Source organism: Chlorocebus sabaeus, chromosome 2 (assembly GCF_047675955.1).
Source record: "Chlorocebus sabaeus isolate Y175 chromosome 2, mChlSab1.0.hap1, whole genome shotgun sequence".
In the NCBI taxonomy this organism is placed as follows: Eukaryota; Metazoa; Chordata; class Mammalia; order Primates; family Cercopithecidae; genus Chlorocebus; species Chlorocebus sabaeus.
In genome coordinates, this window is record NC_132905.1 from 93481071 (window position 1) to 93494293 (window position 13223).

Sequence of the window (13223 nt, forward strand, 5' to 3'; positions counted from 1 at the left end):
TGCCCAGGCCCTAGTCTCAAACTCCTGGGCTCAAGAAATCTGCCCACTTTGGCCTCCCAAAGTGCTGGAATTATAGGTGTGCCTGGCCCTAAAAATAATCTTTTCTATATGCAAAATAAAATGACTTAGAAAATAGATGAAAAATATCCCACTTACTATATCAGTCCAAATATTTAAAACATCTAAGTATACTATGAATAATATGAAGGAAACTTTAAAACTACTGAAATAAAATATTTAAGTGAAAGACATATTTTGTTCTTATATCAAAAGGACACATTATAAAGCTGTAAATTCTCCCTAATTTAATCTACATGATCAATGCATTCTCAATGAAATGCTGAGTAATTTTGTGAAATTTGACCAAATGATACAAAATTCATATAGAGAAATAAATATGAAAGAATACAAAGAAATATGAACAAAAATGATGAGAAGGGACTACTTTGATCAGACACTGAGATATAAAGCTATAGTCACTATAATAGCCTGATACTAATGCTTTGACAGAACAATATACTGGAATAAAGAGTTCAGAAACAGAAACACAAACAAATACATATGGCAGCCTAGTGTAAGATAAAGGTAGAGAAAGTGCACTTCAGTAAATGATGAGAGGTAGGCCAGAATCTACCCGGAAGTCAAAACAAAAGCACATTCTTATTTCTTACACTAAAATGATGGTTAGATGGATTCAAAATATAAATGTTTAAAAAATTATTAAAAGAAAACACAGAGTGTGGAAAAACATAAAGCCCTGAACCATAAAGGAAACAACTGATAAAAATAACTGCATAAAAATTTTAAAACTTCCTTATAATTAAAAAAATAATAAAGTGCAAAGGCATCTTACAAACTGGAAAAAAGATTTTCAACACATATGACAAAGACCTACTTTCCTTAATTTACAGAGACCTCTTAAAATAATCCATTAGTAAAATGGGCAAAAGATATGAACACATTACAGAATAAGCACATTACAGAAACACAGAAAACCAAGAGTTACATAAAAAGATGTTCAAGCTTACTCGTAATGAAATGCAAATTAAAACAACTAGATTCCATTTTTCATCTACCAGAATGGCAAAAATTAAAGAATTAGATAAAACATATTGTTATTATAACTGTGATGAATAATAATACTGATAATGCCTAATATAAAAAATAAAGCATATCTCTGTATGTGTAGGTATGTAAAGCTCTCCAAGATATGTTCATTTTCCAATCAATGTCTACATGTTGCTCATTACCTTCCATAAAAAACAGTTAAATTCTCATTTTTAAGAGTTAAGACTTTCCTTTGGTACAGTGGTAGGCTGACTAATAGTCCCCTAAGGATGTCCATGTCCTAATCCCTAGAACCTGTGTGTGTTACTATATATGGCAAAAGGGACTTTGCAGATGTGATCAATTTCAGGTCTTGAGGTGGGAAGATTATCCTGAATTATCCCAGATTATCCATGTGGACCTAATGTAATCACATGGGCCTGTCTAAGAAGGACACAGGAGGGGTCAGAGTGAGAAGGCTCTGTTATGAGAGAAGCAGAGTCAGAGGGAGAAGATGCTATGCTGCTGGCTTTCAAGATGGAAGAAGGGGTCATATACCACAGAATACAGGCTTTTCTAGAAGTTAGAAAAGGGAAGGGAATGGATCCTTCCTTGGATCCTCTAGAAGGAATCAGTCCTGCTGACATCATAACTTTAGCCCCTTAAGACTCATTTCAGACTTCTGACCTCCAGAGCTGTAAGAAAATAAATTTAAGCCACTGAGTGTGTGGTAATTTGTTGTAGCAGCAATACAGAACACACACAGATACCTTGAAAAACATCACAAATTAAAATGAGACTAAAAGCAGGCTATTACATGCAAATGAAATGCACTGTTACAAATTTCAAGAAGTCAGAGAACATGGTGAGTTGGTGAGTTCAAATGTTTTGGGGAAATATCTTAATGGTTCCAGAAACCAGCTTGCTTTACCTTGCCTTGGACTATATCTAGGAAAAAGATGACCAACCTGAGAGAGCTGGTGGGATTGTTTGCTTTGGAAAAATGAGCTGGAGAAAACAGCAGACCCTCTCATAAGCACTCCGTGCAAATTTTTTTTCAAAAAGGAGGTGGCTTTCCTGTAGAGGCAGTGGCGGAAGCATGGCTGAAGGCTGAGAAAGCAGAGTGAAGTAGTTGTAAGGGGAAGGAGTGACAAAGAGGCGTCAGGTAGCTGGCAAAGTTAGGAAATTAATTAGAGCTAACAAGTTAACTGAGGACATAATATATTTAGAATCATGGGGTCAAATTTCTTACTGTCTGAAAGAGGAAAGGCTGGAAAGAACCCTGAAATGTTGGATTAGAATGCGAAATGCTAGGTTCAAATACACACACACATACACACACAAGGAGGTATATACAGTTACAGATCTATGTGCACATGTATCTATAAATGTATGTGTATGTGTATATGCATATGTATGTCTATGTGTGTGTGTGTGTATTTTCCCCCAACTCTGCTCTCTGAGAGGGCCTAGAATCAATGACACCCCAGAAACAATGAGTACACTGTGTACCATTCTCCACCAAATACCATTCTCTGCTATAATGAATCAGGGTTCGTTGGAGAAACGGATGATCCTAAGCCTGAGGCAGGCAAGAGAAGAAAGGCTGGTGTGTATCAAAAGGGCACAGGAGCCAGCTTTAAGAAGCTCCCATTAGTCAAAGATAGGGGAATTTGAGCATCAATACCAATAAGGAGGATACATCAGCCTGGGCAACATAGGGAGATGCTATCTCTATAAAGAAAGCCAAATTAGCTGGGTATGGTGGCGCACACCCATGGTCTCAGCTACTTGGGAGGTTGAGGCTGCAGTGAGTTGTGATCATGCCAGCACTGCACTCTAGCCTGGACAAGAGTGAGACCCTGTCTTAAAAACACAAAACAAATGGGATTTACCATGTCAGAGTATCTCTTTCCAAAGTACAAATCGAATGCAAAGGGAAAACAGGTGGCTGTGGAGAAACCTGGCAGATCCGTGCTTGAACAGGTAATCAAGGTTCATGTCACTAGGGTGGGACAGGTGACATTCACTAGTGACCATGGGCACTTGTGAAGATGACAGCACCATTTCTGTGGCCTTCCTGCCACAAGCACAGCCTGTCTGGATAGAAAAAAATATCAGCCAGACCCAAGTTTAGGTCTTCTTACTGAATGAAAAGCCTGAACTCTCAACTCTTTGACAAAAATATTCAATGAATAGAAAAGCTCTTCCCTAGGCTTATAAATGTGGTATTATATAGCTAGGATAATCAATGTCTTATGGTTTTCAAGAACATTATTTCAAACACTTTATCTTTTAAGATTATGTGTCCCAATTTTTTGCTTCAGAAATTATGCAAGTCACTCTAAACATTGACAAAGGGAGGTTATGATTCTTCACACTGATTGGCCTGGTGTGGCGGCTCACACCTGTAACCCCAGCACTTTGGGAGGCTGAGGCAGGTGGATCACTTGGGCCCAGGAGTTTGAGACCAGCCTGGGCAACATGGTGAGACCCCATTCCTAAAAAAAGAATTAGCCGGTGTGACAGTCTCAGCTACTCAGGAGGCTGAGCCCAGGAAGTCAAGGCTGCAGTGATGGAGTGAGCTGTGATTGCACAACTACATTCCAGCCTGAGGGACGGAGTGGGACCCAGTTTCAAAACCGAAAAAACAGACGAACAAAACACTGATTGAGAGGCAGTATACTGTGGAAGAAAAAAGGTATGTTCCCAGTTCTGCCAATACAACTAGCTAGTAGGCCTCAAATGTCTAAGGCAAGACATTGGCTGATTTCTCAGTGACATCTAGCACTAAATTTCATAAATGAAATATACCTATATATATCAGAAATTTCAAGTTTATTTGATAACATGAAAATGTGCCACGTTCAAAGTCTGGATGGTTACAGACTAGCTATGCTATGCAGGTTTTGGTAATTTAACAACTTTATATATTTTAGAACAAATGTTTGAATTCACTAGCAGACTGACATCCCAGTCACCTTCAGGGTAAGAACCCATGCCTCTCTACTTCCACCAAGTGGTGGCAAATGCAGTGTACCACACACTGAGTAAAGGGCTACAGATCTTACCCAAGTACCCGTTTTTAGCTACCCTGCCACAACATTCTTTTTAATTTTCAGTGTTTGCCTGATTATTTTTTACTAGGAGTTTCATTCTATTTTATTTTATTTATTTATTTTTTTTGAGACGGAGTCTCGCTCTGTCGCCCAGGTTGGAGTGCTGTGGCCGGATCTCAGCTCACTGCAAGCTCCGCCTCCCGGGTTCACGCCATTCTCCTGCCTCAGCCTCCCGAGTAGCTGGGACTACAGGCGCCCGCCACGGCGCCCGGCTAGTTTTTTGTATTTTTTTAGTAGAGACGGGGTTTCACCATGCTAGCCAGGATGGTCTCGATCTCCTGACCTTGTGATCCACCCGTCTCGGCCTCCCAAAGTGCTGGGATTACAGGCTTGAGCCACCGCGCCCGGCCCATTCTATTTTAATAGAATTGTTCTAAAACACACGGCACTTAGTATCTCTTACACATTAGAATGTTCATTTCATTCATTCTTTCAGCACCCATTTGCGTGCTTGCTATGTGTCAGGCACTATGTGGGGTGTGGAGATACAATGATGAACACAAACAGCAAATGTTTCTGTTTTTGTGGGACTTATATCAGTAATGAACTAATCATAATAGTGACTGTCCCGAGTGTCTTCAAGGAAGGAGATACAACTCTGTGAAGATGAAACTGATCCTGACAGTGACTGGGGAAGTTATCCCTGTAGAAGTGATGTCTGAGTTGAGATAGGAAGGGTCAGTGGGAACTAACTAGGCAAGAGAGGATGAGAGGGAGGAAGGAAAAACAATGCAGACAGAGAGAAAAGAATGCCAAGGCCTGGTGTGTGGAGGCCCATGTGGCTGAAGCCCAGTGAGGAGGGCCAGCCGTTTCAGATGAGTCTTGAGAAGCAGGCGGGGGTGAGCAGCTGCAGGTCCTTGGGAAGGCGTGCCTATGATGTGGATCATTAATCCAAGGGCAATGGGAAGCTGGTGGTAAGCAAAAGAGGGAGGTGGGGAGGGATGGCATAATCAGCTCTGCCTTCTGAAGAGGTTACTCTGGCTGCAGGGTGGTGAAGAATCGAGAAAAGCCAGAGATGTGGGGAGACCAGCTGGTACAGGACTGCAGCAGGCTGAATGAAGGTGGTAGTTTGGACTTAGGCATCCATGACAATGAAGAGATGTGAAAGATGCCCAGGAGACAACCTCACCTGGGCTTAAGGATTCACTGGGTGTTGGGGTATGGGGTAAGGGTCAAGGAGGAATCCTGGGTACAATGGAAGAGGTCCCAGTTGGGGTTGGGAAGTGGGGTTGTTTGGTCTTGTGCATGTTGAAGAGAGACTGAGTGATATTGAGAAACACTGTCACACAGCTAGCTGAATGTACGCGTCTAGCTGAGAAAAGGTCAAGTTGGAGAAAGGTGGGAGTCAAGAGCACACAGCTGGAACTTAAAGCTGTGCGTGTGAATCTGTGCCCTGTGCTAGATGAAGGGGTGCAACGGAGAACAAAATGGGAACAGAGGCCGAGCTTTGAGGATCTCCAATATGAAGGAGCCTGGGAGAGGAGGGTGAGCCAGAATGGCAGCAGGAAAAGCAGGAGAGACGGGGGGGGGGGGGGGGGGTGTCACGGAAGCCAAGGGCAGACAGTGTTTGTAGATGAAATGGGGGCAGCAGTTTCAAATGCTGCTGAGAGACTGAGCAAGACGAGGCCGGGAAATGTCTCATTCCCGGTTTTTGTTTTAGCAGAGATGAAGAGGGAAGCCAGGCTGGCTGAGGAGTGTGAGACAAATAATAGAGGTATCGAATAAGGCAGTTCTTTAAAGTTTGCCTGTCGAAAGGGATAAGGGATTGGACAATAACTGGAAACTGAAGGGGAATGTGGGGTCAGAGGAGATTCTTTTTTTCTCTTTTGTGATGGGAAACTTCAACATGCTTCAAAACCATGGCAGAGCCAGCTGAGATGGAATAGGTGATCATATGGGAGAGGGAATGCATACCTGACAGTGTAGTTTTTGGCGAGTGGAAAGTGATGGGATCCAAAGCACAGAGAGGGAGTGGCTTTGGTTAGGAGGAGGAAGGAAGGTAGGAACAGATATAAGTAAGGCTTGCAGTTTTGGCAGCTGAAGTATGAGGGGATTCCCATGTGACAGCTTCAAGTTTCTCTATGAAGTGACAGCACAAAGGTGTGGTGGGAGATCAAATCTGAGTAAAGTGGTCATTTATGAAATGCAATCTCCTATAGACCCTCAGCTAACTGTGGCAATCCTCCTCTGTTACTTTGGTTAATTGGGGTTTTACCTGATGGCAAAAGAGAAAAGATAGGGTTTAAGAGAGTGGCAAGGGTAGGGCCAGGCGTGGTGGCTCATGCCTGTAATCCCAGCACTTTGGAAGGCTGAGGCGGGCGGATTACCTGAGGTCAGGAGTTTGAGACCAGCTTGGCCAACATGGTGAAACCCCATCTCTACTAAAAATACAAAAATTAGCTGGGTGTGGTGGTGCACACCTGTAATCCCAGCTACTCAGGAGGCCGAGGCAGGAGAATTGCTTGAGCCCGGGAGATGGAGGTTGCAGTGAGCCGAGATGATGCCACTGCACTCCAGCCTGGCTGACAGAGTGAGACAATATCTCAAAAAAATGAAAAAAAAGAGAGAGAGATTGGCAAGGGTACAGGTATGTAGGGACCTTAGCTCCTTGAGGGCAGGGACCTGTCACATTGATCGCCATATCAGCACCCAGGTACTTACTATCAAAATGATCAGCATACGGATGATCATTTGTCTGCATCTCAGTTTGCCTCTTTTGGTGCTTCTCTAAAAAATAAAAAAAGGAAGAGCTTAAACTCCTATATGATTCCTGTCTTTGCACTGGGAAGAAGGCTCTGGATTCTTTTGTTCTTCAGGACAGTCCCTTGTAAAGCTCTGGCCATAGTTCTGTTCCAGGGGCACTGTTATATTTATACCTAACACAGCTAAGGGGCATGTTTACATTGTCAGCTTGTTAGCATGATGCTTATGTAGACTTGTTTACCCGGTTTAAAAGTTGCAATGTGCAAAATACATACTGAAACTATTGCACTTTTAACTACGGAAATTGTAATTTATATAAGGAAATTGTAATTTACATAATCCTTTAAAAAACTTATTCATACGAAATAACAGAGAACGGGAAATAGCCAGAGAACGGGAAATAGCATTAAGGCTGTCATGCTCAAGTGGGGGAGGGGCAGACTCAGGGAAACCAATTAGGAAGCAAGTAAAGTAATCCAGGCACCAGATGATGGGGGCCTGGACCAAGGTGGTGACAGTGGGGGTTGAGAGAAATGGTAGAATTGTGAATCTATTCGGGTGCATTTTGAAGGCAGTGCTGACAGACTGAAGGTAAGGAAGAGAAAAACAGGACTCAAGCAGGATACAAGGCTCGGGCAATTGGAGGATGGAATTCCCAGCAACTATGACGGGTTAAGATTGTGGGAGAACACGCTTGGCTTGGGGAATTATTGAGAGCTATTTTGGATAAGCTGCGTTTGAGATGCCGTAGACATCCAAGTAGGGATGTGGCAGGCAGCTGAATGCAGGGGTCTGGTGTTCAGGGGAGGGGCGAGGGCTGGGAATGCACACTTGGGGCTCACTAGCATTCAGGTAGGCTCTGAGTACAGGAGACTGATGAGTTCATCTAGGGATTGAGAAGAGACGCAAAAAGGCTCAAGCTCACATTCAGCCGTGAAAAAAAACTGGGCTCTGAAAAAACTTAACCGTTGGCTTAAGTGTGGCAACGAGATGTTAACACGCTGAGGGGAGGGTGTGGATAAAGAGTCCCGAGACTGGGCGAGTGGGGGACAAACACAGACAGAGAAGACATTTCAAAAGATTTAGATTCCTGCGACATAGGGAGATGCCAGCGCTAAGGTTTTAAAGAAAAACGAATCCCAAGCAAAACAGCAAGTAAGCAAAGGCAAAATCGGAGGTCAGATAGAAGATTCAGATAGAAAAACCCGAAAGTCCCTAGGTGGGGCGGCGGTGAGATCGGCCTCTGCCCCCTTGCCGGACCCAGGCGCGGCCCCGGGCGCGCTCGGTCACCTCGGCCCAGGCGTCCCCCCTGCCCAGCGGGCCTGAGAGTACGTGTGTCGCCGGGGCGCCCGGCCACTGCCGAGCCGGAGTAGCTGTTCCTTGCTAGACTGCGCTGCGAGGAGGAAACGGCCGGGCGCCAGCGAGGCAGGCAGGGGCGAGGACGGAGTGACCGGCGATACCGGAAGCCCAGAAAGAGCGTAGCAGGCGGGTCCGGACGGGACCAGCGTTGGGGCAGTAACAGGGCAACCGGCTGCGGCGGACGATGGCGGCAGTTGGGCCGTTACCTGTTCCGCGCGGTTCCGGCGACTGCAGCAAGGCCGCAGCGGCGGCCCGTCGCCATGGAAACCCGTGCGCGAGGCCTGCTGGGAAGCGCAAGCCTGAGGGGGCTGGGCGCGCGCATGCGCACTCGGGAAGCGGACGCCGCGGCCGGGAGGGGCGTGTTTGGCCTGGAGGTCACTGTGGCCTCGCGTTTTTCTTCGGTTCGGGGAAGTGAGTTGCTTGTGTAGACGTCTGTAAACGAGCCTCCTGCCGTCCCTGTTCGGCGCCCAGGACCCTGCCTGCCCACGTAGCCGCACCGGGAGCGAGGGAGCTTGTCGTGCTTCACGCGTTCTGGCGCTCTGGCGCCCTCTTAAGGCTCGGCCAGCCTTAGGTGGCTTGAGTCAGTAGGCGGGTGTAGACGCCTACCGGTAGGCTGCTAGGCAGCAGGTGTAGACGCCTGGTCAGTGCCTGGGAAGCACAGTTTCCCTATTAACCCCGTGTCATAAAGACGGTTTTTTTGTTTTGGTTTGTTTTTGTAAAACAAAATCTGATGACAAAACAATGCATTATTTGGCATAGAGAATTTAGAAATGTACAGGCAAAATGTCCAAAGCAAAAGTCAAAATCACCTAGATGATGGAGTTATAGGTGCTTTTTAATGACAGCATAGGAATTTGGCATCATTTAGGAAGACTTACATTGTTTCCTTTTATTTATTTACTTTTTTTCCTGTGTCAAAGCCATGTTGAATATCCTTGCCGATGAATCTTTGACGTCACCCCTGACTGTTTCCTTAGGATAAATTCCTACATGTGAGGTTGCAGGGCCAAAACATATGCTCACTTTGAGGCTTTCTGAAGGTAGAGGGAAACTGCCTTCCAGCAAACGTTCCAATCCTTGGCCTGCATTGGAAATTCTCTTTTTTCTTACAATTTTTTTTTTTGCCCATTTTATTGTCAAAAATTGGCATCTTTGATTGTATTCACTTCCTTGTTAGTAGGAAGAATAGACTTTTTCCCATATTTTTCGTGCCATTTGTCCTTATTGTGTGATTTGCGTTTTCCTGTCTTTTGTTCATTTTAAAACTTGGCATTCATCTTTGTAAAAATTGGTTTTGTAAGAACTTTTGATGCTTGAAAACTTGGCTTGCGATATACGTTGCAAATACTTCCTCAGTTTGTCAGTTACCTTTAATTTTGTTTACAGTGCATTTTGGTATTTGTGTAGAGTCAAGCTTATTAGATTTCTTTTTATAGTTTCTGCATTTGGTTTTTATATAAAAGGAGAAACGGTGTTTTTTTTCAAATTGACTTTAATCCTGCTTTGGTAGAAGTGGGTTAGGACAAGCTTTCTCTCCATATCGCCATTTCTTCCTCTAGAAATGCATGACCTACCCTGAGTTTTGGTGGGCCGTGCATTTCTAGAACTCCTTAGGTAAGGAATTATCCGTATAAGATGGGTGCCGGTTGTTTCTGCTGGTGGTGATGGTTGGGGCAACATCTCCAGGTAGGCAAACATTAGACAAATGTCACCCTAGACTTGACATTATAGAAAGATGGACTGATGCTTGGTGGCTGGTGGTGGTCCCATGACAGTAACAAGAGCAGAGGTTTGCCATTGAGGGAACATCTAACCCTGGAGCTCAAGACTGGAGGAACTGAAAGGTAGAGGTTCCTTAGAATGGGTTCCTCCTCTTTTCTACCAGCTTTTCTCAGTATGTATACTTGATAAGGTCACTCTGCAAATCTGCCCTTGAATCTTTCTGTTACAATTGAATAGTCTTTGTTTTTTGTTTTTTTTTTGAGACATATCACTCTGTTGCCCAGGCGGGAGTGCAGTGCTGCCATCTCAGCTCACCACAACCTCTGTTTCCCATTTCCTGGGTTCAGGCGATTCTCCTGCATCAGCCTCCTGAGTAGCTGGGATTACAGGTGTGAGTCACAACACCTGGCTAATTCTTTTTGTATTTTTAGTAGAGATGGGGTTTTGCGATGTTGTCCAGGCTGGCCTTGAACTCCTGACCTTAAGTAATCTGCCCACCTCGGCCTCCCAAAGTGTTGGGATTTCAGGCGTAAGCCATCGTGCCCAGCCTTTGCTTTTGCTTTTGAAGGGGGTTGTTCTTTTCTGTGTATACAATGGAAGGAGAAGAGCCATGGCCTTTTGCTATTCTGGTGGCCATCTCCATCATGCCACATAATAAGCATAGCCTTTATTTGTCTGTATTAGGTTCCTAGGGATGCTGTAACAGATTACCATGAACTTAGGGGCTTAGAACAGAAGAACTGTATCGTCTCACATTTCTGAAGGTCACAAGTATGAAACCAAATTATCTGAAAGTCCATGTTTCCTCTGAAGGCTCTCAGGGAGAATTCTTGGACTCTTCCAGCTTCTGGGGGCTCCTGCTATTCCTTGACTTGTGGTAGCACCACTCCAGGTTCTACTTCCATCTTCACAGGGTTTTCTGCTCTGTGTCTCTCTGTCTTTCTCTTCTTAGAAGGACAACCAGTCGTTGGACTTAGGGCCTACCCTAAATCCGGGATGATTTACTCACAAGGCCCCCCAAATGATTACATCTGTAAAGACCCTACTTCCAAATAAGTTTACATGCTGCGGTTTGGGTGAACATGAATTTTTGGGAACAGTATTCAACCCACTGCAGTTATTGTGGTGATCATTCCCATCATTCTACATAATAAACACATGTCTTTATTTGTCATTTTAAGTTGTCTGTAAAGTTATGTAAATCAAAACATATCGTCTTGTGTCATTTATCATGAGATCATCTGGGGGTCCCTATGAAGTTTGTAGCCAGTACCTCATGTCTTTAAATCAAAATTAGTCAAATCAAAAAGTGATGTTATGGCTGGGCGCAGTGGCTCAAGCCTGAAATCCCAGCACTTTGGGGGCCAAGACGGGTGGATCACGAGGTCAGGAGATTGAGACCACCCTGGCTAATACGGTGAAACCCCGTCTCTACTAAAAAATACAAAAAAAGTAGCTGGGCAAGGTGGCGGGCGCCTGTAGTCCCAGCTACTCAGGAGGCTGAGGCAGGAGAATGGCGTAAACCCAGGAGGCGGAGCTTGCAGTGAGCTGAGATCCGGCCACTGCACCCCAGCCTGGGCGACAGAGCGAGATTCCGTCTCAAAAAAAAACAAAAAAAAAAAACACCAAAAACTGATGTTATTTGACTTGTTAAAATATACTCCAACAGACGGACAAAATGAACTCCTGGTTCCTAAAATGAGATGCACCAAAAACAGAATGTCCTACTCGGGAGGCTGAGGCAGGAGAATCACTTGAATCTGGGAAGTGGAGGTTGCAGTGGGCCGAGATCAAGCCACTGCACTCAAGCCTGGTGACAGTGTGAGACTCCATCTCAAAAACAAAAAAACAAAAAACAAGCAAACAAAAAAAACCCCAGGCTGTCACAGCCAGAAGGATGAGGGGTTAGTTATGTATTTTTGCATTATTAACTGCTATTAAGTAAGTACAAACCGGCTTCGAAAAAGCATCGCCAACACAACTTCAGCTGGAAAATTTCCAACTGACCCCGACAGACTGCCTAACGCCAGCCAATGGAAACATTCCCTCCCTCACTACACACCCCGCCAATGCCTTGCGGTCCTACTACAACTCCAGTTGGACAAAGGACTGGTCTTATAAACATTCTTTATTGATAAACAGCTGCAGACCTCAAGCCAATTTCCGCCAGCTTGTAGAAATTGCACGTAAAATGTCTTTGTGCCCTGTAGTTCACCCATCAATGTAAAGAGCCAAATTCCATCTCCTTTTAATGCTAGAACTCCACCCCAAAGTGAGCATGGAATGTATGACACATATACGTTTACCCACTGCACAGATGCCTGCATTTCCTCATAAATATTAGTAGATCCTCTGCAACCTTGCTCAGTATGTATGTAAGGCTGACTCTGTAAGACACAGATACCAGCTCCTTCCTCCCTTCTGCAGCGTGTGCATTTTTGGTTTTTCCTGTAAGCTGCATTCCCCAATCTGCAGGTTGTATTTCCCTCTAAAAATAAAGTCTCCTTTCCTTCCTCGGTGGATCCCCTGGTCTTTGTGAACAGACGCAAACAGCAAGCACTGGAGATGTTGAATGGTTGGCTGCCTGCATCTTCACTAAATTATACAGCTTCTTTCTGAAGTGGATTTTGTAAGTCAGGGGTTCCTTGAGCTTTATTTTAAGATGCATTGGGAATGTTCGGTATTCCTGTTAATTATGGTGAAGCTCATTCGTGTCCTTAGTGTAAAAATACGTTAGAAGGAATCTTTCAGCTGGAGTTTTCAGATTTTTAATTTGTACATGTTTATGGTCATTTTGAAAAGAATAAACTTAAATTCATAGTGAAAAGGGAACACCAGGAATTTGAGCATAGCATCTCAGGAGCTTCTCTTATGGTGTGGAGAGAAATGGGTGGGGCTCAAGTCTTGGATATGCCATTTCCTGTTTCCATCATCTCTAGTTCTGTGTCCTCATGGTGAGTGGGCATAATAATGGAACACAGTTTTAGGGTTCTTGTACAGGTTAAGGGAGTGGTTTATGCAAAGCACCTAGAGCAGATCTGGCACGTGGACGACACCTACAAATTGTTAGCTGTTATTTCAGTAGGAAATTAATTTCTCCCCAGGGTTTGCAGATGGAGGAGGTGTCATTATTGAGGGCAGTTTTCACCTGATATGATCAAGAGATGTGTATTCTCTAGAGCATATGATAATCTAGCTATAGTTTATGTTACTAACTTACAAAGTCATTAGAAAATATGCCCCCACTTTCTTCAAGAATATTTGGAGAAATAT

At 44.2% G+C, this 13223-nt stretch overlaps 2 protein-coding genes across 18 annotated transcripts in view; one reads left to right on the plus strand and one right to left on the minus strand.

The window, feature by feature from the left end:
• The window catches only part of LCA5L (lebercilin LCA5 like), a 45741-nt gene extending 37226 nt beyond the window's left edge, over window positions 1-8515 (minus strand). For 3 of the 9 annotated variants that reach the window (XM_037984811.2, XM_037984808.2, XM_037984806.2), the window contains exons 1-2: window positions 8435-8473; window positions 6828-6893 (exon numbers count right to left, since the gene is read on the minus strand). Coding sequence is in view for 1 of the 9 variants with exons in the window: in XM_073010666.1 (XP_072866767.1) it covers window positions 6828-6867 (40 nt within the window). In the remaining 8 variants the exon portion in view is untranslated. Of the gene's footprint in view, window positions 1-2942; window positions 3253-6827; window positions 6896-8434 lie in introns of those variants that run through there. The other 6 variants (XM_073010666.1, XM_007968262.3, XM_073010654.1 and 3 more) reach the window with 6 other exon arrangements.
• Window positions 1-13223, plus strand: part of GET1 (guided entry of tail-anchored proteins factor 1) — a 134522-nt gene that overhangs the window by 62757 nt on the left and 58542 nt on the right. Inside the window, exon 1 of one of the 9 annotated variants that reach the window (XM_037984822.2) lies at window positions 7439-7460. The exons of 7 other annotated variants lie outside the window; for them this stretch is intronic. Coding sequence is in view for 1 of the 2 variants with exons in the window: in XM_007968246.3 (XP_007966437.2) it covers window positions 8549-8602 (54 nt within the window). In the remaining variant the exon portion in view is untranslated. Of the gene's footprint in view, window positions 1-7438; window positions 7461-8514; window positions 8603-13223 lie in introns of those variants that run through there. One more of the 9 variants, XM_007968246.3, reaches the window with a different exon arrangement.